The sequence below is a fragment of the Ammospiza caudacuta genome, chromosome Z, assembly GCF_027887145.1.
Source record: "Ammospiza caudacuta isolate bAmmCau1 chromosome Z, bAmmCau1.pri, whole genome shotgun sequence".
NCBI lineage: Eukaryota > Metazoa > Chordata > Aves > Passeriformes > Passerellidae > Ammospiza > Ammospiza caudacuta.
The window spans coordinates 35,983,570-36,005,308 of NC_080632.1; the positions used below are offsets into that span (position 1 = coordinate 35,983,570).

Here is a 21,739-nt window from a genome sequence, read left to right on the forward strand (position 1 = left end):
TATCAGATACTGACCTTAAAGCATCTGATTACCTCCAATCAGAACCAACAAGCCATTGCATGATAGGTTGCTAGAAAGTCATAAGCAGTAAAATAAATAGTATGGACAGTTTTTCATAGTTTATTGTTGCAGTTTCAGAGACAGACAAGTGACATGAAACTCCATGTCCATGCAGCAACAGCCAGCATTTATTGAAGGGCAGACCCTTTTATACGGGCTTAAAATTTCTGGCTCATACAGAGCTGACTGGACAAAGGTTTCAGCTCCGCCCAGCTCACTGGGCAATGATGTGGGTGCATCCTTGGGCCAAAGGAACTGGCCTGAGTCCCCTCGTTTGAGCCTGAATTCAGCCAATCACTTTCATACTTGAGGACTTGTTTACTTCAACGAGTAACAAGACAGCTCGTCGATTAAGTGTCTGTCAAGGCCAAATTGTTTGTGCATCTACAGACCACCTATAGCTGTCACAGTTTATATCTGAAAACTTACAGGAATGTAACTCAGTAGACGTGATTACAGAAATTCATGCAAATATGAAATTATTTAATGCATTCCAAAAGTTGTGCTATGATGTCTTTTCAAAAACAATAAACAGGTTTCAAAACATGACAGGTTATGAGGCCATGAAACCGATTTACCCTGCCTGTAATACGTATCTAGCTAACAGAAGTCACACAGTCACACTCTCAGTCATGTTTTAAAACATGGTAAAAGACTTTCTGGTAAGTATATAAAACTTTGTACTAGAAGATAGTAGAAACCTTAAAGAACAGGAGTTAGTAAGCAAAAATGTAAAAATGGCTGAATAGTTTATGGGTATAATACTTAACCCAAAAGTCTGTGAATGTTCCTGAAGGAGACATACTGTTCATGATAGGTACAATGTAAATGAAACAAAAACTGTTCCAATTTAGAAATATTAATGCTTCTTTATATTAAATTACTTTGCAGTGGGATCTTAAATGGCTATCAACAATTACCCTTTCTGAAAGACAACAGTTGCAGTAATCAAACCCCAAATATTTGGGGAGGAAGGTTATCACTCTTCCATAAGCATGCTACACTACAATCTACCTGAGGAAATGACAGACCTATATTAATCTGAACTGTAAGAAATGTAACATTCAAAGTTTCCTCACGTCTTAATTATAGCTAGACACCTTAGATTAGACACACACTAGCTGACTCAAAATCCTAAGAGCTTTAGAAGACAAAAAGGAAAGTGTCTGCACGTGACTATTCCAAGTACTTTGTAGTAAAGTACTTGGAAGAGTCCAGAGCAGACAGAACGAATCACACCATTAGCCACGCACAAGCCCCATGAAGTACTGAATAGCATTGTTTCCACCTCTCAGAAGTATCCTGACCTTAAGTCTACCACTCACGATATGCCATCATCGTCCCATCTTCTCTCTTAAAGTCAGACTTTCAAAAAGTGAGACTCAATCAAGATACAAAAACCATATAATCAGCTAGCCTCCTAACTGAACTATGCAAACATCACTTGAAAATTATTACTAAACTTGTTTTCTAATGCATTAAATGATCTGAAAATCTGGAAAGTTAGATATGTATCCCTAAGGAACTTCAGAGTTGTGAGTGGTTAATTTTTAAACTTATTTTTAAGGAGAAAACAGAGGAAGAAAATAAGGGAACCAAGAGCCAGGTAAAAGAACAAACAGCTGTGAAAAACAGTATGCACAGCTAATTCTGGTTTATTATTGGTAGTTAAGAATCTTTTGAGCCCTCTGACTTTAGGATGTGGTTTCAAAACATGGGTTCAAAGAATAAAGTCTGGGACTGGAGAGGAAAAAAAAGAAACAGATCACTGTTAAAGCAAAAAATACACCTGTAACAGAGCTACATACTAGACAACAGATCACAGCACATTTCTAGTTAAATGCAGCATTTTCCACCTATTTTCCTTCCTATTTTCCTTCCAATGCTTGCTAAAGCACTCCTTTTAACAAAGATTTCAAAGAACATAGTTTATAAACAGAGATCTATCATCACAATGAGTAGGAAAAGTTTAAATGAATTTTATGTATTTTGCTCTTACGATGTTTTCTTTCAAGCTTTTTGGGATACCACATGCTTCTAATGCCCCCAAAAATCGTTTAACATGTAACCACCCACAGATAAAGAAAAATGCTTTACTTATTAGAAGTTAAGTACAAAATGGAAGTTGTCAGAAGCCTAAAGTATAAGCTGAAACCTCAAATGCAACTTTATTAGCAGTTTCTCCTGATGGCATAGGACATTTTCCTATGCGTCTTACAAGATAGCTCCCCACAGACAATCAAGGTAGTATTTCAGACTGGAACTTATACATCATATTTGGATCTGCTGTCACACTGTAAAATGGGACTCTATAGGAAATGCAGTCATCATCTCTTCTTTTTTAAAAGGGTAACAAATATTCAGAAAAAAACTCTTTGAACAACTTCATTCCTTGAGCTTTTGTATTTAAAATGTATTCTTAAAAGTCCATTGGAATATGGGGGGGGAAAACTCAGGCACTGTCAAGAAGCTGATGATGATCAATGACTGAGACAAACTCCTGTTTAGCTAATTAGAATCACTGATGAGCAATAATGATGTGAGCTAAGAATATTTGCAGACTTCTTTAGGATGAAAAATGGAGTGAAGAGAGGCTGTCAATTTGTACAAGTTCTAAGCTCCAATCAGTTTTCCCATGAGTACTACCTATTTTAAATGTTTAACACAGATGCATTTAGCTACAAAGATTATCAAGATTCAGCTTCCCACAAAAATGAAGAAACAGATAAAATATTCTTAAGTTTGACACATTTCTCTATTACAATTTTCTTCCTGTATTATGCTCTACTCAATTATACAACAAGACAATGCTCTTGATGTTTGCCGCCATTCTAATGGCTTGCCAGCAATGAAACATTAGACTTTGAGGAAACAGTTATCCATGAATGAGATATGAAAACAGCAAAAGCCTTAATATTTAAAAGAACAGAAGTCTGTTCAAGTTTCTAAACAATATCCTTCCTAAAATCTTCAGCAAAAGCAGTATGAGAAAAGAGCTATCCTGTACTGTACCACAAGTCTTAATGAAACAAGCACTTAACTGTTTGTGAAGAAAAAGTAACTTGGAGTCATATACAATTATGTCACATTTACACCAATTAAATAAAAATAAATTTAATTAATAAACTGAATTTGCTGTTTACATGTTTCATGGAATGCATCCTATCAGTTTTACAAATCACTGAATTTTAAAAAAACCAACAAAACAAATTAAAAAAAACAACTAAAAACCCCCACAAACAATAAATCCAACAACAACAACAAAAACAACAAAACCAACCAAACACCAAAACTAAACAAAAACCCCCAAACATCACAAAACCAAAATCACATCTACAAATTTGGTCTTTTAACAGAAAGTGAAGGTTACACTGCAAACTTTGGGCAGTGTGGTAAACAGTAAAGGTTGCATTTTAGCAGTGTATCTCTAAATATAATAAACTGCTTCCAGAAACAATGTGACTTTTGAAACACATTTCATTGATTCTAAAGGGCTGCAGAACTAGAAAGGCTATAAAATATCAGTTGGTGTGATGCAGCTTTAATTTGATTACCTTATCTCCCTGTCCTCCAACTTCCAAGTATTTTACAAACTTCCATAATTCACACATTCTCTGTTTGTATTAAATAGATAATTAATCACCCACGTGCAAAGTGAAGTTGTAGAGCACAGACTGTCAACGTTATGGTAAATATGGCACCAATATTGTAATTACCGTGTACAGTCATCCCTGCGATTGCATAGTCATTGGTTAGTAGAAACAGAGCCTATGCCTTGATCTTCCAAGTAGAAACCTCACTGTACTTCCATGTACTAAGAACTGATTTAAAAAAAAGCTAAATCATTTTCACTTAATCATGTGTTAAATTTCATCTAAGAGTCTAGAAAATCCTTATACTTCATGAACTACAATTGATAGACATAATTACTTTTTTCTTTTAATACTTATAGTAGTACTTACAAAAGATTCGACAGCATGGAGCAATGAAGAATTTAAATTAATACCACATTTTGCACTTTTCTAAGTGCTCTTTTAACAGTAGTTACTTTCTATAAAAAATATATATACCTATTTTCGTTTCTTTACAAAGATAATGTAAGATCTAATTATAAATGTTAAATGAAATTGTTTCCTTAGTAAATTATCTATAGAGCCAGTTCTATATTACATGATATGTATCAAAATGAAAAGGCATCATTACAGAAACACAAATTTTCTTGCATCTCTAACTTGATTGATTTAATTTATTAGATGACACATTAAGGACTAAGACTCTTATTTTAAGAATATGATGATGTCTTATTTTAAGCAACATACATAAGATACTAAATGTATTTACACTAAAATAGTACAAAAAAAGGTGACATTTTTGCCCAATTATTTTTGCCCAATAATTTTGCAAACATTTTTCATCTAAAATACACAAGTCTTTTACAGTGTTCAAAATATCAGCACTTCAGAACAGACTGCTTTAACATCTGCACATCACCAGGGTTTCCCCCAAGGATTTTTAAATGATGCCTGCCTGTGCTGAATAAAGTGCTAACTTGCACCTTGCATTTCAAACTGTGTCCTGAGCAGCCATCCAGTTGGTACAACACCAGCTGAATTCCCAGAGGCCACTGTTCAATCAGGCTTGACTGCAATTATCATGTCAATATTTTGTGCTCCGATATGCAGATATGCACACATGCAAACTGCATAATACCTTCTTCTCCATGGAATGTTGACTTATGTTCAACGTTCTGAGAATTTTTAATGAAACAGGATATTAAATTTTCATTAACTGTAGAAAATCACAATTATTTGACCTTAGCCAGAAAGGTTGTACTCTTATGCTCTATTATTCTGTCCACTATATTGTGTGATAGTAACTGGACAGTCCATTGTATTTTAAAATCAGAGTGACAAAATGGTAATGGCTTACATCTTGTTTACATCAGTGTCCTCCTGCCATTGTGTTTCCTGTTAATTTGTAAAAGGGTGTATTAAGAAAGCTTCTACACAATGTTTATCATCCCTTCAAAAAGGTGTGAGGCACACATTTTTAATTTTTTCAATTAACTTAGGCATCTAAAGTGTTCATTCATACAGCACATTCACTTATTCTTTTTACATAAAAAGTACTTGCCATTTTCAGTAAATCTGCATATCAGCAGTCAGTGAAGAATCTATGTCAACCTGTTTATGTTTTTTCCACAATTTGCTATTCACAGGATGCTGCAAACCACAGCAGCATCCTGTGAACAGCAAAGCTCCTGCAATTTCCTTTCCAAAAATTCTTTGGTTATTTTTGATCTCTTGCTTTTCCGCCATATTTCTGTCCATCTGTTCACCTTTATACAGATGTAACTCCTCAGGAAGAACAACAACAAAACTCTCAATCACTGGCACTAACATTCAGGTTGCCATGTTTATTAAGAGTGGCCTGAAATGATAAATCCATTCTTTGCCTTTGTTAAGACCTGCAATACACAACACTTGAAATCTAGATATGGAAAAACATCTGCATAAGGCAGGCTTTCCCAAGGTAAGTATACCATCTCACAAAACACAATCCCCAGGTACATCTACCACGTCTTCTATCATTGCCACAGTTTGATCGTTAATGGATCCTTCTACATTCTCCTTCCAGAAAAAAGGGAAAGAGTCAGCTAGAAGCCCTAGAGGAAAATTAGTCTGTTGACTTGTCATGCTTGCATGTACTACAGAAGGAAGAGTCTTAAAGCAGTTTTGAAGTTCGCAAAAATATTTCAAAACCTTTCACACTCTCATCTGAACCCAGCTCCATTTCAGTTTACACATACATTTACCTAATAAGAGCTATTTTCTAGCAACTTTTTTTTAAATCACAAAAAAATCTTTCAAAAGGCAGCAAACTAGAAATAGCATACTCTTTACATAATACTGAGATCAATAGTATTTAAAGTAGCTGGAAAGTATACTAACATGAGTAGTAGTTTTACAATGGCTTGTTTAAAATACCTGGAGGCTTTTACATATCCCAAAGGCATTTCTCATTTGCACAGTAAAGATAATTTTTTGTTTATATCTGAATATTAAATTGGGAATATAGTTACAGTTATCCAGCAAGAACTGCAAAGACTGCTGAAAAGTACAATATCATTGGTATATTACAGGAATCAGCAGCACCGCCATAAAAAAGTACAAGCTATACTTTTACAATTTTAGGGCAGGAGAACTTCTATTTTGGGGCCATGAAAGCATTGGAAAATAACAAACAAATAACAGCAAGGTACTAGTAATTTCGCCCTATGCCCCCCAAATTAAATCTTTTCTATTTTCCTGGTTCGTTTGGAAAAAGATACTCTAAGGAATTTTCTAATGTTATAAATACAAATGACCCTACTGTAAAGCTACTATTGCCCACTCAATTCCTCCTAATATTTATCTTCTTTTCTTCATCACACACCTGCGGAGTAAGTTGTAAGGTTCTAAGAGAACATTCTGTCCTGCATCTTTTTATTCTCGCAACTGTAATCTGGTGAAAAAAGCCCAGCTGTCTCTTCCATCAATTTAATGACTGAAATATACTAGACAATATTGTCTGATTCTTTATATAAATATATATGATCTAGGAGGGTACACATGCCTGTGTTTTCTTAGGTTCTGTCTGCTTCTGTTACCTATCTGGCTTATATGACCTCAGGCAGTCTCAAAGATTTGGCAGGGAATGGAAGTTTCTGGGTCATGGAATTTTTGGTGGAAAGAGCACATTGAAAAATGAAGTTATGCAAACACTAGTGGTATCCATGTCACAAGAAGAAATAAAAAAGGTTTAAATCCATCCCATTCTTTTGTTTCTATCTCAGAATCTCACATTAAGCCTGAGTAAGATAGAAAAAGTTCTGAACTTTAATATGACTGGGTCTCTGTTGTTCCTAATACAGATGAGACAGAAAAACAATCTGTAAGATTTAAATCTTTTTTATCAGATTTTAGTGTAAATTTTCAATTTCCAGCTCATCTGAAACTCTGTATAATATATAAAAATGGGTTGCAAGCAGCACAGATCCTCCCAAGTGGCACACTTCACAAATCATCTTGCTTGTAACAGTTATTTGATCATTCCATCTTTTAAACTCTTTAAACCCATGTATTTTTCCCAGATTAACAAAGCCAGAAAATCTATTGTCCTGTAATTTTCTGGACAGCAGCAGTGGTAGATAGCAGATTCCCTTTAAAGGCAATCAATGTACTGGAACTAAGATAAACTGATACTAGCATTAAAAAACGATATTATTTACTCCTATAAGGTAGAGAAAAAGACAAAAACTTATCTGAAAGGATGAGTGTGTGAAGAAGTGCAGTCATGAAACTGAAGCTACTAAGGAAATCACTATGGAGAGTAATAACTGGAAAAGTTAGAATAGAATTTATGAGGCTGTAATTTGGTTGTGCAGAAGTTTCACAGGTAAAGTTGGGCTAGAAACTATTTCCAAAGAGGCAATTAGACCATTCTCAGGCAAAAGAGATGAAGCTACATCAATTAAAGAGAAAAATACACACTATTATTCCACCTGTCAAACCAAAGCAACCCAAAAGTTCAAAAGTTGTGATTAATAAAACTCCTATATATTGAATGGGTTTCATCCACACCTATTCCAGGGTTCTAAGGAGTAATGATAACACCTAAAAAGATGCTGTGGAAGCAATTTCTTCTTTTTTAATTCCATAATTCAGAGAGGCATGGAGAAGCTGTGATATACATGTATAGCCTTGAGTTCAAAAAGGTTCTAAAGCATTAGTGTAATTCTAAAGAGTAGAGGACATAAAAAAACTAGACAAGCACGTTATCAAAAGTATGTTGGCAGGGTTTCACATAGCAATCATCAGCTTCTAAACAGTGCAAAACACATACAAAAAAATTTGAGCTTATTATTCTGCTTTTGTCCATCAAGGTGGTATATAAGAGCACCATATTCATTGTAACAATAAGGATAATACACAAAATTACCAAATTCTGTTCTAAATAAAGAATAAAATAATTTAAAGCAATGGACATCTATCATGCATAAAAATATTCCTAGACATGAAAAATAATAAAGAAGAGAGACTTGTGTAGGCACACAGTTCAAGAACTCTAAATAATTCATTTGTTGACCATTATTTAAATGTATGCTTTCTAACAGCTCTATGCTTCAATTCATCCTAACATCCTGATTGTTTTTTATATACAACACAAATAAAGAATGTTAATAAGCCTGAATACCTGCTTCTGCCTTCTTAAGCTTCAGGTAAAAGAATTACAATTTTTTGCATTGTTCAGCTATCTATAAAATGTGGCTAGGACAATCAAGTTTTTTAAATTTTTCAGTATAATTGTGCTTATATACATGCAATGCATGTTTACATATATTAAATGCTGTATTTATAGGTTTTAGGCAGTTCTCTCATTTTTTTATGTTTTATGAAGGAAGATGAATTCTATCACCATGTCCTCATGAAAACATAACCAAATTTTATTAGGAAACAAATCATTATGGTTTTCTATTTCAACATAAATGAAGAATGCTACAAATTTGTGCATCAGTCTTCATATCATGTTAAAATTATTTCTCAAATCAAACCAGAAAACAATAGTAAGGATAGCATACTGTCTAAACAGCCAAGTTATTACTCTGTGCAGTTAGGTGTCCCAGTACATAGCCAGCAGTTACTTGATATCATCAGTGGCGATCGTATGTGAACCCCCAATAACAGTTCTCTTTAAAATAACCTGCATGTCCTTACACCATCACTGTCTTCCTCTGGATATGAATCCTTTAGAATATTACCTCTAGTTACATGATCACAACTGTATTTTTGGACAAAAATTTCATTCCAAAATTTAATTTTGGACAAAAATTTCATTTATGCAAGGTAGAACAGGGGACAAAACTATAAAAAACTATTGAGAGAGAAGGGATCTCATCAATACATATAAATATCTCAAAGGTGGGTATCAAGAGGATGGGGCCAGACTCTTTTCAGTGGTGCCTCAACATGAGCAGAACTTCTTTATGCTGAGGGTGTCAGAGCACTGGAACAGACTGCCTAAGCAGTTTGTAGGGTCTCCTTCTCTAGAGACACTCAAAACCCACCTGGACACATACCTGTATAATCTGCTCTAGGTGACTCTGCCTCAGCAGAGAGGCTGCACTAGATGATCTCCCAAGGTCCCTTCTAACCCTAACAATACCATGATTCAGTGAAATGCACTCCTAGCTAAAGAAGTTAATACTGTATTTTCACAAGTGAAAGAACATGGCAAAAGAAGTCCAGGAAGGAAAGATGTGAACAACAAAACATGCCTTCTAAGATCAAAGCGCTCAATGGAAACCCAAAGGAGCCAGGAACCCTCATGAATCTACAACAAGCTTCCCAAGTAAAATTGGGATGCCATTAAAAAAAGTTAAAATCCATTATTTTTCTCTTTCTTAAAAAATCCCCTTATCCCCTTTTTCATTTTAAAAGAGGGAAATCGTCACACCCTAAGAAAATTGAGTGTTTCAATTCTGACAGCCAACTCATTCACATTCTCCTTATCTTTCACCCACATAATCTGAATTCATAAATATTAGTATTCCAAAACAAAGTTTTGTTCGCATACCATGATAATTAACTAACATTTACAGGAATCAGGTGATAGTAAGCATGATGAAGAAATCATCACCATCACTTATCCTCAGAGGAATAAGCTGCAGAAGTAAGATCCTGCTTGCCTGTATTAATGAAGATAGAAGCTTTTACAGTCAGGGACAAGTTCCTCCCCCAGAGGGTGGCTGGGCACTGGAACAGGTTCCCCAGGCAAGTGGTCACAGCACGAGCCTGAGAGAGTCCAAGAGGCATTCTGAAAGTGCTCTCAGGCACATGATGCGATTCTTGGTGTGTCCTGTACAGAGCAAGGAGTAGGACTCAAAGATTCCGACCTCTTCCAATGCAGCATGTTCTATGATCGTATAACAGTTATGTCTTCTATTACCAAGTCTTAGCTTTTCACTTCCTCAAGAATTCAGATAAACATAATTTATATATAATTGTTACCCAACAGCTTATGACACTGCAAAATTACCAGTCATTTTCATCCTCTTACTCTTTCAACAGGAAAAAAAATATGGCAAGACATTTATAATTTTAATATGGTATTGAACTGCAGCACAGCAGTTTCAGTGAGAACAGATTTTAAAGTATGCTTCAACTTGCACCAAAAAAAACCAAAAACTCTGCAATGTATTCTAGGCACTCTTGATGAAATTCAGCCATTAAACTTTTTCAATAAATTCTTAGAACTCTACATAGTTCTCAATTAGAAAGATAAAGAACATATCAGCAGGGGAGGTTGGTTGCTTTTTGGTTTTAGTAGCATGTTAAATCTTCAAGCTCACCTTTCCACAACCAAGCTGACAGCTTGAGTAAGATCTGGCTTTGACACCTCGAGATGTTTCCAAAGAAACAATACAAATTCTTTATCAGCCTTAGAAATAGGAAAAAAAAAAAAAAGAAAAAACACATCACATGTATAATGCCTTTTACAGACAAAAAAGGTTATACTGAGCATATTCAAAAGACAATTGCCAAGAAAGCCCTAATCTAGTGAGAATTCCCTGCAAGTTACTCACTGTTCCATGAAAAAACAGCCGATGGCTCTCTTGAATAAAGAAAGTTTTAACCATAGAGAATACTGAAGTAAAATAAACACTTACAATCAACATTAAAATAGTATGCAAGGTAACATATGGCAGCAGAAATGACATTATTGAAACAAGGCTGCCTTTTGCTATTATCTGTTACTGACACAATTTCTATTAAATACTAAGCCTAGAATACCTGCTTCAACATTAAGATTTACCACATGCAGCTCTTTATTTTAAAAAATGCAGTAAAACAGTCTTCTAACACACAGGCATCTAACCTGCAGTATACAGAAGCTTCTGAAAGAAAACTCAAGTGAGCAAGGAAACACTGTTGTTTACAAACAGACTTCAGAAGTTTGTGAAAACTAGTCGTCAGCTAAAAGCCTTCCCAAATATGTATTTTCTACTACACATTAGCTGTTATTTTTCACTGGTGTCTTGTTATTCCAATGATTTTATTATTGGAAGCACCAATATCAGTTATTTTACAAGCCAAACCCATTTGTTGATGATATAAAAATATTAGGGGAGAACAATAAAGCCCAGCAAAAGATGAAGACCAGTAAGACAATATGTGTATATAAACCACAGTCCAGACTAGGAGGAGACCTACTGAAACAGTTTAACACAAAATTAGGAACTGATAAGCTAAACCCACAGCATAATGGCAGCTAGGCCTATTCAAAAGGGAAAAATAATTAGAGTGCAGCTATGTCTACTAGTGTTTTGGAAACAGAGAATCATTTAGACTGGAAAAGACATTTATGGTCAAGGCATCCAACCAGTAACCTAACATTGCTACAACCACCACAAATCCCTACATGCCACATCTACAGCTTTTAAATACTGCCAGGGATGGCAACACCACCACCTCCCTGAATAGCCCATTTCAGTGCCTGACAAGAAATTCTTTCTAATGTCAAATCTAAATGTTAAAAACCAAATTGACAAAAAGATCTTGTAATTCAAGACTATTATCAGCTTATGCAAAATGCACTACACCAGAAAGAGTTCATCTTTCTTAAAAGCAGAAAAATTTCAACTTTCACAGGTTGTGCACAGCCTTTAAAACCATGTTTTAACTGTGTTTCTTGCATTTTCAAAATCAAACAATTACTAAAAAAATTTGTGCAAAAAGAGAAAGAGGAACAAGATGTTTCTAAAACGCTTGAAAAAACCACAATCCTTCTCTAATCAAATTAGGTTACTAATGTAAGCATTCTTTTCAAAACTGAAAGTGACCATTCTGCATACAAACAGTTAACTAACTGCATTATGGAGCACTACATTCATTTTTATAGAAAGGTAACACAAAAGCTGAACTGTACACCAGATAATTAGTAACTCGAATGACTTTGCATCAGTATCCAAGTCTTTGTTCAGTACAAGTGCTAAAAATAGGTTAACTTTCAGCTCAGAATCAAGTTAAAAGATAAACACTAAGAACCATATTAACTGGGTTACTAAGTAAAAAAATAAAGCACTGCCCCTAATTTCATGCTGTCACTTACACATTTAGTAAACTGAACTTCTATGTATCACTGGGAAAGACTACAAAAAGAGTGCATTTGTTTCATGTCCTCAGAATAAAAGACATTATCTCCCAAAAATGCCTTGCCAGGCCACCTGAAGAGTTACAATGTGTGTAGACTGTGAACCAGGCATGACCTACTGCTTCTTCTCAGGCAGAAACAGAATTAAAAATAAAAATGTTTTTCAGATTTGGACAACTGCAACAGGCTTCTAAAAAGCATTAGGATCCACACAGAAGCTGGATTCAGAGTAATTTTAACATCCAAAAAAATTTTGCACTTATATTGATAAGTCAGGGGGAAAGCAAACAGAAAAAACAAACACACAAAAAACAAGCCACAAAGCCAGACTAAATCTCTCTAAACAATTGTAAATCAAATATGATTTTGTTTTACTTATTTCAAAGGACATTAAATCAGTGATCCTTCCAGCCTAAACGACACTACTTTCACAGAATCAATTAGGCTGGAAGCAACCTCTGAGATCAAGTCCAGCCTATGACCAAACACTGCGTCAGGTGGTCCATGGCACTGAGTGCCACATTCAGTCTTTCCTTAAACACCCCCAGGGACAGTGACTTCACCATCTCCTTGAGCAGCCCATTCCAATGCCCAGTTACTCTTTCTGTGAAGAAATTCTTCCTAATGTCCAACCTACATCTCTCCTGGCACAGCTTAAGCCTGTGTCATCTTGTCTTGCCACTGGCTGCCCGTGAGAAGAAACCGACCCCCACCTGGCTACAGCCTCCTTTCAGGCAGTCATAGAGAGTGATGAGAAAAGGACCCCTCAGTCTCCTTTTCTCCGAGCTAAACAACCTCAGCCACTCTTCACAGGACTTGCATTCTAGACCCTTCACCAGCCTTGCTGCCTTTCATCATAAGAAAATCTTTGAATCATAATAACAGGAATAAACCAATGTATCTACTCCAATTTTAGAATAATTTTAATTCAAACTTCTCAACTGATCAGAAATATGGAGAGCAAAAATTACATGATACTAGTGTTTGAGCATTTTTATATACTTCATACAGAATCCACTGTGTACTTCATACTAAACTACCATAAATCAGTCTAAAGGCCACAAAATCATTACAGCAGAGAAGACCCAATAGAACAAAATGCTAATACTATTCTACCTGAAAACACTCAGAAATCTGAGTGTTTTCAGGTAGAACAGCAAACAATCAAAAGTTTCTTATGCTGATTGATTACTTCATGAGCTATGTTTAGTTAATTTTGTTTACCTATTTAAAGTCTTGGATCTGCTAATGAGCATGCTTCCTTAACTTTCCCCTTTACTGCCCTGAACACAAACCACAGAGGTAGCTGTTGGGTTTTCTGTTTATTTTTGTATATATTAGAAGAGCTGAGACCCTTGGGCTTCCATATGAATCTAAGAAGCACTATCAAACACCATGAGACTCCCTACAAGCAGGGGTGTCTGCTTTTTGTCCTACCACACAGATATATATTTCTGGTCCCAGCTGGGAAACAGTTTGAGGCAATCCAAGAACACGGAAAAGCGCACAACTTTCAGATTAATACTTCTGAGCACAGCTTTCCACAATTACAGAATAAAAGCAAAAAAAAAAAATGGAAAACCACAGCAACAAGTATTGAATTGTTCCTAATGAACAAATATGTACTATATATATGTACAATGAGAGGGAAGTCTTCACATTCCTCCCATAGTTTTTGCTCAGTATACAGCATATACTGAGCCTCTGACAACTGAATTTCCACATAAACTTTCCAGTTATCTCCCTTTGGTAATATAAATACAAAATAGGAAATTTCAACAAATATTTCTAATGAGAACACAAACACTCAGGTATAAACTATCTCTTTTAACTAAACAAGCAGTTTGATTTAACCTGTAACTATGCCACAAACGGGCTCCTTCAAGTTGTCCAAAGAAGAGTAAAATCAGCCACAAATTTGTACTCACGTCAGTGAAACTGCCACTCCTTACATAACTCTTCCCTCTGTGCTAAAAGAACATCTAAAAGTAGATGAAACAACATGTAAAAAACTCATTATAATTGTAAAATAAATCTTCTTTGCAATAAGGAATATTGAATGACCACCAAACAAACTTCAAAGAAACAGCTACACAGAACAGGCTAAAAGGTGTCCATTAAATGATAAACAAATTACAACAAATGCAACCACAAAACACAAACCAAAGCCCTCACAAATCCTATGGAAGTAAGTGAAAAGTCATTGGAATTTCCAAAACTGCAAAACAATAATATTTCAATACGTGTTGTTTATTTTCGTTGATGACAAACTGATAAAGTTACTACTGCAATTTATGAATGAGCACACACAGAACTATAAAGAAATGCTGCAATTATATCAACAGATATGTGAAATTAAATCATCATATGCCTTTCACTGTGCACCCAATATGTACTTTAACTTCTCTAAATGCATGTAAAACTAAGCAATGTCCTGCCTAAGTGTACTTCTGCCAAAAAAAGTAAGGATGTAAATGCATCTTCAAATGGTACCAGTAAAGAAAAAAAACCAATCAAACAAAAAAACCCCACAACTTCATCCAAAGTTAAAAATATGAGAACGTTATTTCACAAAAGGAAAGTTTACACAGAAATGTACAAAATTTATCATTAAGACAACAAAGTATTACAAAGAAATTAGTCAAAGAATGTTGGGTTACCATATGTGGATTTCTTCTCTTTAACATGCCAAACATTTTAATGGCTATTTCATTTAAATCTCAGTAATATGATTAATTAAGCATTTTGCATAATGGATTAAGTATGAGTTAGAAATTGTTAAGGTTTAAGATGAAAAGAAGTTTAAACAGCCTTTTTAAGCTCTTGGCAGAATTCATGGACTTGGTAAAGCTTTTCCCTGCATGGCCCTGGGAGCCAAACAATTTCTATGGAAAAAAGATTGCTTACTTACACTGTTTGAAGCTGGCACAGAAAAACACTGCAGCTGTCAAGGCCTGGGATGTATCAATCTTCAGTTTACCCAAAGAACATTCAGCCTACTCAAGTGCACGTTAACAACTCAAGAGGTCAGCGAGAGTGTACCTTGGATAGCTGAGATTTTATATAAAGGCAGAATACAGATGCCATTTGAAAGCTAGCAAAAATTACTCATTACTTAGAACATATCTAATGTCAGATAAAGATGCTCACCCTGCCATCAAGTTTGCATGCAAGAACAAAAATACTCTGAAAAAAGCACACTGTGTATTCCCTGAAAAGTGACACTTTTGCCCTCAGCCTACAGTTAAAGTGATTGTAGTTCATCATACTGAAAGACAAAAAGAATGCAGGCTACCTTAGGCTTTAAATGTGTTCTTTGCCAAGTAAACTGGTTTTTTTCTTACTGATTTTTAACAGGAGCAAGCTCAGAAACACTGACAAAAGATAAGCCACTAACAGACATTACAAGGTATAACTAGCTACAGCACGAGTATTTGATTTCAAGTGAAGCTGCAAATTTATAAAGCATCAGCAGAAATCAAAACTTTGACTTACAAGCAGGGAAAAACAAATATCCTTATTCAAAACATTTTATCTTCCTTTTGGAAGTGAATTCCAAGCATAACTATTTCACTGGCTATTTGGTATCATAAATACCTAAAACTGTATCAATATTGCAGTTATTTGTCTAATGGAAACTTGGAACCATAGAATCTTTTGAATATTTTTATACAGCTTTATCAAGGAGAATTAGATGGCATCTTTTTTTTTAAAGTAATTATACTGAATTTACTAAAGCAAAACTTTCAAATTAGCAGTGAAACAAGTATCAAAAGCATAAGCAGTATCTTTTTTCTTTTTTTTTTTAATCTCACAGAAACTATAAACTTATAACAGTTGGGGCTTTACATTTACAAGTAAGCTTAGTTTTTTGTTTAGATGTATGTCATGCACTGTGTTGATAACAAGGATAAACAGAAAAACTTCCCCCCTTTACATAAATTCATACATCAAGCATCTCAGTTACCTGCAACTTGAAATCAGTACTCTTTTTGATGTTTCACTGTATTTATTTCTAAACATGTTAATTACTGTTTAGGGGTTCCTATCATAACTTAAATCTTTACAGCATTACAAATTATTATTCACTTATTATTATTAATCTTCTAAAATCTGACAGACTATACCCTCAGAGCAGAAAAAAACATAAACCCCAACCTCTTTACACTCAGTCCAAACAGCCTCTTCCGTACCCCCACCTCTCCAATCATCACTACAAAAACACAAGACACAAACCCTCATTTTAGTTGTTTAATTAGTCCATATTCCCAAGCGGGAAAATAAAGCAGCTGGGAGGACAGAGGGAGCTACTGGTTTACTGTAAATTTTTAATAATAACTCTATAACAATTGCAGACCAATAATCTTCTGTGTTATGAATTGAGTATTTCAAAACACATGATTGTCAGGCTGGAAAAATTTGTATGGAAATCAAAATACTACATGGTATGGGGTGTGAGGGGGGAAAGCATGAAATAACCTGGCTGGCTGGTATAGCCACTGAAAAACCTGCAAGAAAATTTTGTTTATGGATTGTTCTGGGCTCCCTGAACATCTAGGATAGACTAGTACATTTCCAACTGAACAACTCAAGTCTTTTAACTATCAAGCTGATACATACACTTCACATGCAAGTGACAAGACTTGTTTCTCTCTTGATGTCTCGCAAGATTTTTAAACTTACACTGCTGCATACTGTCACATCAGACTCTCTTGGCACAGGGTGCCAGTGTTTTTTTGTGCTTTCCAGTTTTCCATATTACATTCCTAAATAAGAGGTATTCTCTTTACAACCATGAACTGCTGAGTAGTCACAACAAAAATACTCTTGTTCTTTAGAAAATCCATCTGTGAGGTGCTGCGCTTTTCAACAACCTAAAAGTCACCAGAAGACTGATCAGTAACTCAGAAGAAAACTTAGAACCTTAGACACACCAGGCTCTTAAAATAATAGTGCATTATTTTCAAGTTCACAGAAGTCACTCACACACAGTATGCACTGTTAACATCTAATTATTAGGTAGAAATTTGTAAGAGGGCTGTAGGTGACTTGACCAGACTGACTGCTTTTTAACAGACATCGTCAGTAAACAAGAGTACTTTCCCCCATCCCCTCAATTCCTTAATGTTGCAGTATGACACAATCAATGTGTAAATGCATTATATTAAAAAAAGTTTGATGTATATTTCACACATACTTTTCTAGTCAAAGAAATTACTGTTATATAGTCTCTGTTGGCAGTTCTTGCAACAAACATACGTTTGATTAAAAAAGGGACAAGCACTAGTATACTGCTTTTCTTAACACTCGTGGATAAATACACACCCACACACAGCCTCAAACACTCTCCCTTAGAAACTGAATCCTTACTCATTACTTTGCTGAACGCAAACAAGCACAATAAAATAATATAGTGTCATTGTTACAATGTTGATGCATTAATAGTGCTCTAAGCAAAAATACCACCCAACTTATACTAAAGATACTGTCCTTACACATGATTTAATCAGCATACTCTCAGATTAGTTCATCAGCATAACGAAAATACAGCAATGAACTTAACTGAGTAATTTCATTATATAGTTTAATTGGCATAAATAACTGACTTATTGTGGCAACAACTGGCAAGAAATACAAGGTACTCCTTGGTCATGGCATAGTAAAAAAATGAAGTGAAGGCAGAGCAGTACCATCACAGGAGGAAGGAACAAAAATAAACATCAATTCACTTGTAGACAGAACTTACCAGATAGACATGGACCTATCACACACAATGTCACCCTCACAGAATAGCAACAAGTAAATTACTTTCTTCTTCAGTGAGCACACAGGATGCTCTGTTTCCATTCATTCACTAGAATAGTCTTCTACCAGCACTTGCTTTTTTCTGAATACTCAATATTGGAGATGCAGCGCTTGATAAATGTAGGAAATCCTTTCAGAAGGGAGAACATGTGAGAAATCAAAAGCTTTCTTTTAATCCCTTTTTACATCAAGGACAGGATAAGTGATCTGCCAGCTTTCATTTCAAGCTATAACTTTCGAAACTACTTCAATTAAAACTAACTGCAGTCATAGAAGTAATTTACACAGAAGATGCACAGAATTGGGTAGGACATGAATTTTCCAAGTCACATAACTGCTTTCTGCAAGCACCACAATTCAGAGTTATTGTTACAATTCTATCACTTACTTGAGAGTACAGGATCATTTAAAAGCTTCAGCACAGCTCTCAGAGTTAGTTTTGTTTAAATGTAATGTAATGCTCTGGATTAATAAAATCATAATGCATTTGTGATTTTTAATCCATTTAAGAATACAGGAATGCATAAATAATTTTATTTTACAGACAATATAACCATATGCATGCATTTAGGTATATTCCCTCTCTATTATCACGACTAACCAAGTGCAATTTGGGTCCATTATTTCAACTGCCCCTGAAATGGCATTGTAGTACTTTCCAAATCCTGTGTACAAAAATTGTGACAAATATGAGAATACTTGCATACCTTTTAAACTGCGAGCTAAACTTCAAATAGTTGAAACAGTGCGCTCTCCATAACAGCAAAGGACAAGAACACTGTCTGAAGTCATTCTTCAAGAACAGTGTACCTCCTTCCCAAATCAAAAGAGTTAAATGGGAAAACTAGACCAGCTACACCCAGTCATTCTCCTCCATGTTGAATCTGTAACAACATGACAAACATAAACATCAAAGTGTGTTTTAGAGTTCTGGAGACCTCCTCACTGCATTTGGAAAAATTAAAAGACCCTAATCTCTGCATATAAAATGCAACTTCCCTTATTTACAAAAGCAGTGGTTTGTTGTTCACACAACAGGTATTTTTTGCATTCATGTCTATCTTACAGCAGCCAGACAAAGTCCCTCGAGATTGGAGAAAGGGAATTTCATGTCCTTTTTAAAAAAGAGTTAAAAAGATCATGGGAACCACCAATCTGCAAGCATTACTATATTGCCCAGTAAAACCATGAAACAGGTCCTTCTGGACCTGTCGTAGGTTAAACTTTAGGATGTAACCAAAAGTATGTATTTTGCTACATCTTCATAAGCTGTTTTAACAGATGTGGTAGTGATCCTTATCTCCTCCATGACTCATCCCTGATAACTCCCTCCATGTGCTATCTCTGCTAATGGGCCATCAGGCCTCATTGCATGACTCAAAAATAACATCATCCCATTGTGAGATGCTCCACCCAGGGGAATGAACCAAGCATTCCTACCTGGATATAATATGAGGTTTGGAACACCATGTATTCCCAGAGGACAAGAGCTACATAACCATCACTGGACCTTTAGAGAAAGACTGCAGGACTTCTATTTCCCTTCTACAGGATCACCATTTCAACAGAACCACGTCCACCATCTAATTGGACTGCTACCACCACCCTGACTAACACAGTGTCAGTGTCCGGAATCTGATACTGTTTCTGTACAATTACTCGTATTTTAATTTTCCTATTAAACTGTAGTTCTGACTTGGAATGTCTCACTAGCTTGCTTTCAAACCAGTACACTATGACAAGCATGGGTGACAAGAGGGTGCTTAGATATAGGCAACATACTTCACCAAGGGCAAACCATGCCTCTGATTACATCCGTGGATAAGTGACGGGCTATGGATGCCACCTACCTCCATTTCCACAAAGATTTTGATACAGTCCCCCACAACATTCTTGCCATTTATTTGGAGAACTAATGGTTTGATGGATGCACTATTAGATGAGTAAGAGTCTAGATCCCTTTCCATAAGGTTACAGTTAACTGCTCTGTGTCCACACAGAAACCAATCATAAGTGGTGTTCCTCCAGGGTTTATACTGAAACCAGTACTGTTTAACATCTTCCTAATTACATCTTCATGATATAAACAGTACCAAGCTGAGCAATGGAATTTCTACACCAGTAGGAGAGGATGCCATCCAGAGGGAATGACAATGACAGGCTTGAAAATTTCAAATACGAAACAAGGCAAAGTGAAAGGTCTTGCACCTAGGTTTGGTAAAGCCCATTATCAATACAGACTTGTGGGATAAATTGGTTGAGGGGAAATGACTAGCATGAACTGCTGGACAAAATGCTGAACATGAGCCAGCAGCATGCACCTGCACACCAGAAAGCCAACTGTATCCTGGGCCCACACCAGGTCACAGGAGACAATTCTTCCTCTCTTGTCTGCTGTTGTGAGACCCTACCTGGAATACTGTGCCCAGCTCTGTGGAGCCCAGCACCAGAAAGACATGGCCATATCAACAGGTCCATAGCAGGGCCAAAAAACGGATCAGAGGCATTTTCACACCTTTCCTGTAAAAAAAGGATGAAATAATTTGGTTTGTGCTGCCTGGAAAATACATACAAGGGTCCTGATTCCCACCTTTCAATACCTAAGAAAGCACTTGTAAGACAGACAGACTTTACCAATGTCTCAAGTGACAGAAAAAGGTTTAACAATCTCAAAACACATCCTTTTCAATTTAAAAATATTTAAATTTGGATTAAGCATAGATTCAGACTGAACATAAGGGAAGTGGACAACAAGGGGGTGTGGCAATGGAGGAAGACTGCAGGTCCCCCATCACTGAAGTGTTCAAAGACTTGTTGGGTAGGGTTTTAAGCAACATGACCTACTGAAAGACATCCTTGGCTAGGGAGGTGGGACTAGATGATCTTTAAAGGTCCTTCTAATCCAAGCTACTCTACGACTCTATAATCTCTACACCAAATTTTAAATTCCCACTGACATGTTGGGCCAATCTGAAACATTCACACACAGACATACTGTGAATGGGAAATGACTTTTTGAAGTGCAAAAATATACTTTTTTGTTTTTAAATCTCACTTTTAGTTAGTCTTCAGTTTTACTTCTATATTGTAATCCAGTATTTTCCAAAAGGAATACCAGATGTGAGAAAATGTCACTACACCTAACTAAAATTTGCAAGAAGTAAAATAAAGTAGAAGAAAATAAACTTAGGTATTCAACAACACTACTTCCATATATAATACAAAAAGAGTAAGACCTTTACTAACAACACCTGTACTAATCACACTTGTGTGATTTACACTCCTTATGGCAAAATATAAGAGTATAAAATAACAAAAAGCCACCCAAAGCACTAAACAGCTTAGTTTAGAACCAATTAAAACCTTAGCCACAGTCATTTGATAAATGTCTTTTTTTCTTTGGGGAAAAACATCCAAAAGGCTAATATCTCAACCAATAGTTAAAGACTAATCCTTTAGTTCTGGTGCATCCTTAAACTACTAACCTCGATTTCAGCTGGGAAGTTTTTGGAAGTTCAGTTTATAAGCCTGTGAAGGAAAAGGAAAAGGATTTGGGTAATTTTATCCAGTTGCTGGATGATAAGCTAACACCCTCTCAGTAACACCTTTTATAAAGGTACTTGCATAACTTTTCTATCAAAAATGCCTGCTAAGGCACTCTGTGAAAGACACAACCGTAACC

General features: G+C 35.6%; 1 protein-coding gene across 1 annotated transcript in view; it reads right to left on the reverse strand.

Annotated features, from left to right (window-relative positions):
• The window catches only part of CNTLN (centlein), a 199,414-nt gene extending 182,951 nt beyond the window's left edge, over positions 1 to 16,463 (reverse strand). The window contains 2 exon segments of the mRNA XM_058824396.1: positions 10,451 to 10,539; positions 16,446 to 16,463. Of these exon segments, the coding sequence (XP_058680379.1) occupies positions 10,451 to 10,539; positions 16,446 to 16,463 (107 nt within the window).
• Between the last annotated feature and the right edge of the window lie 5,276 nt (positions 16,464 to 21,739).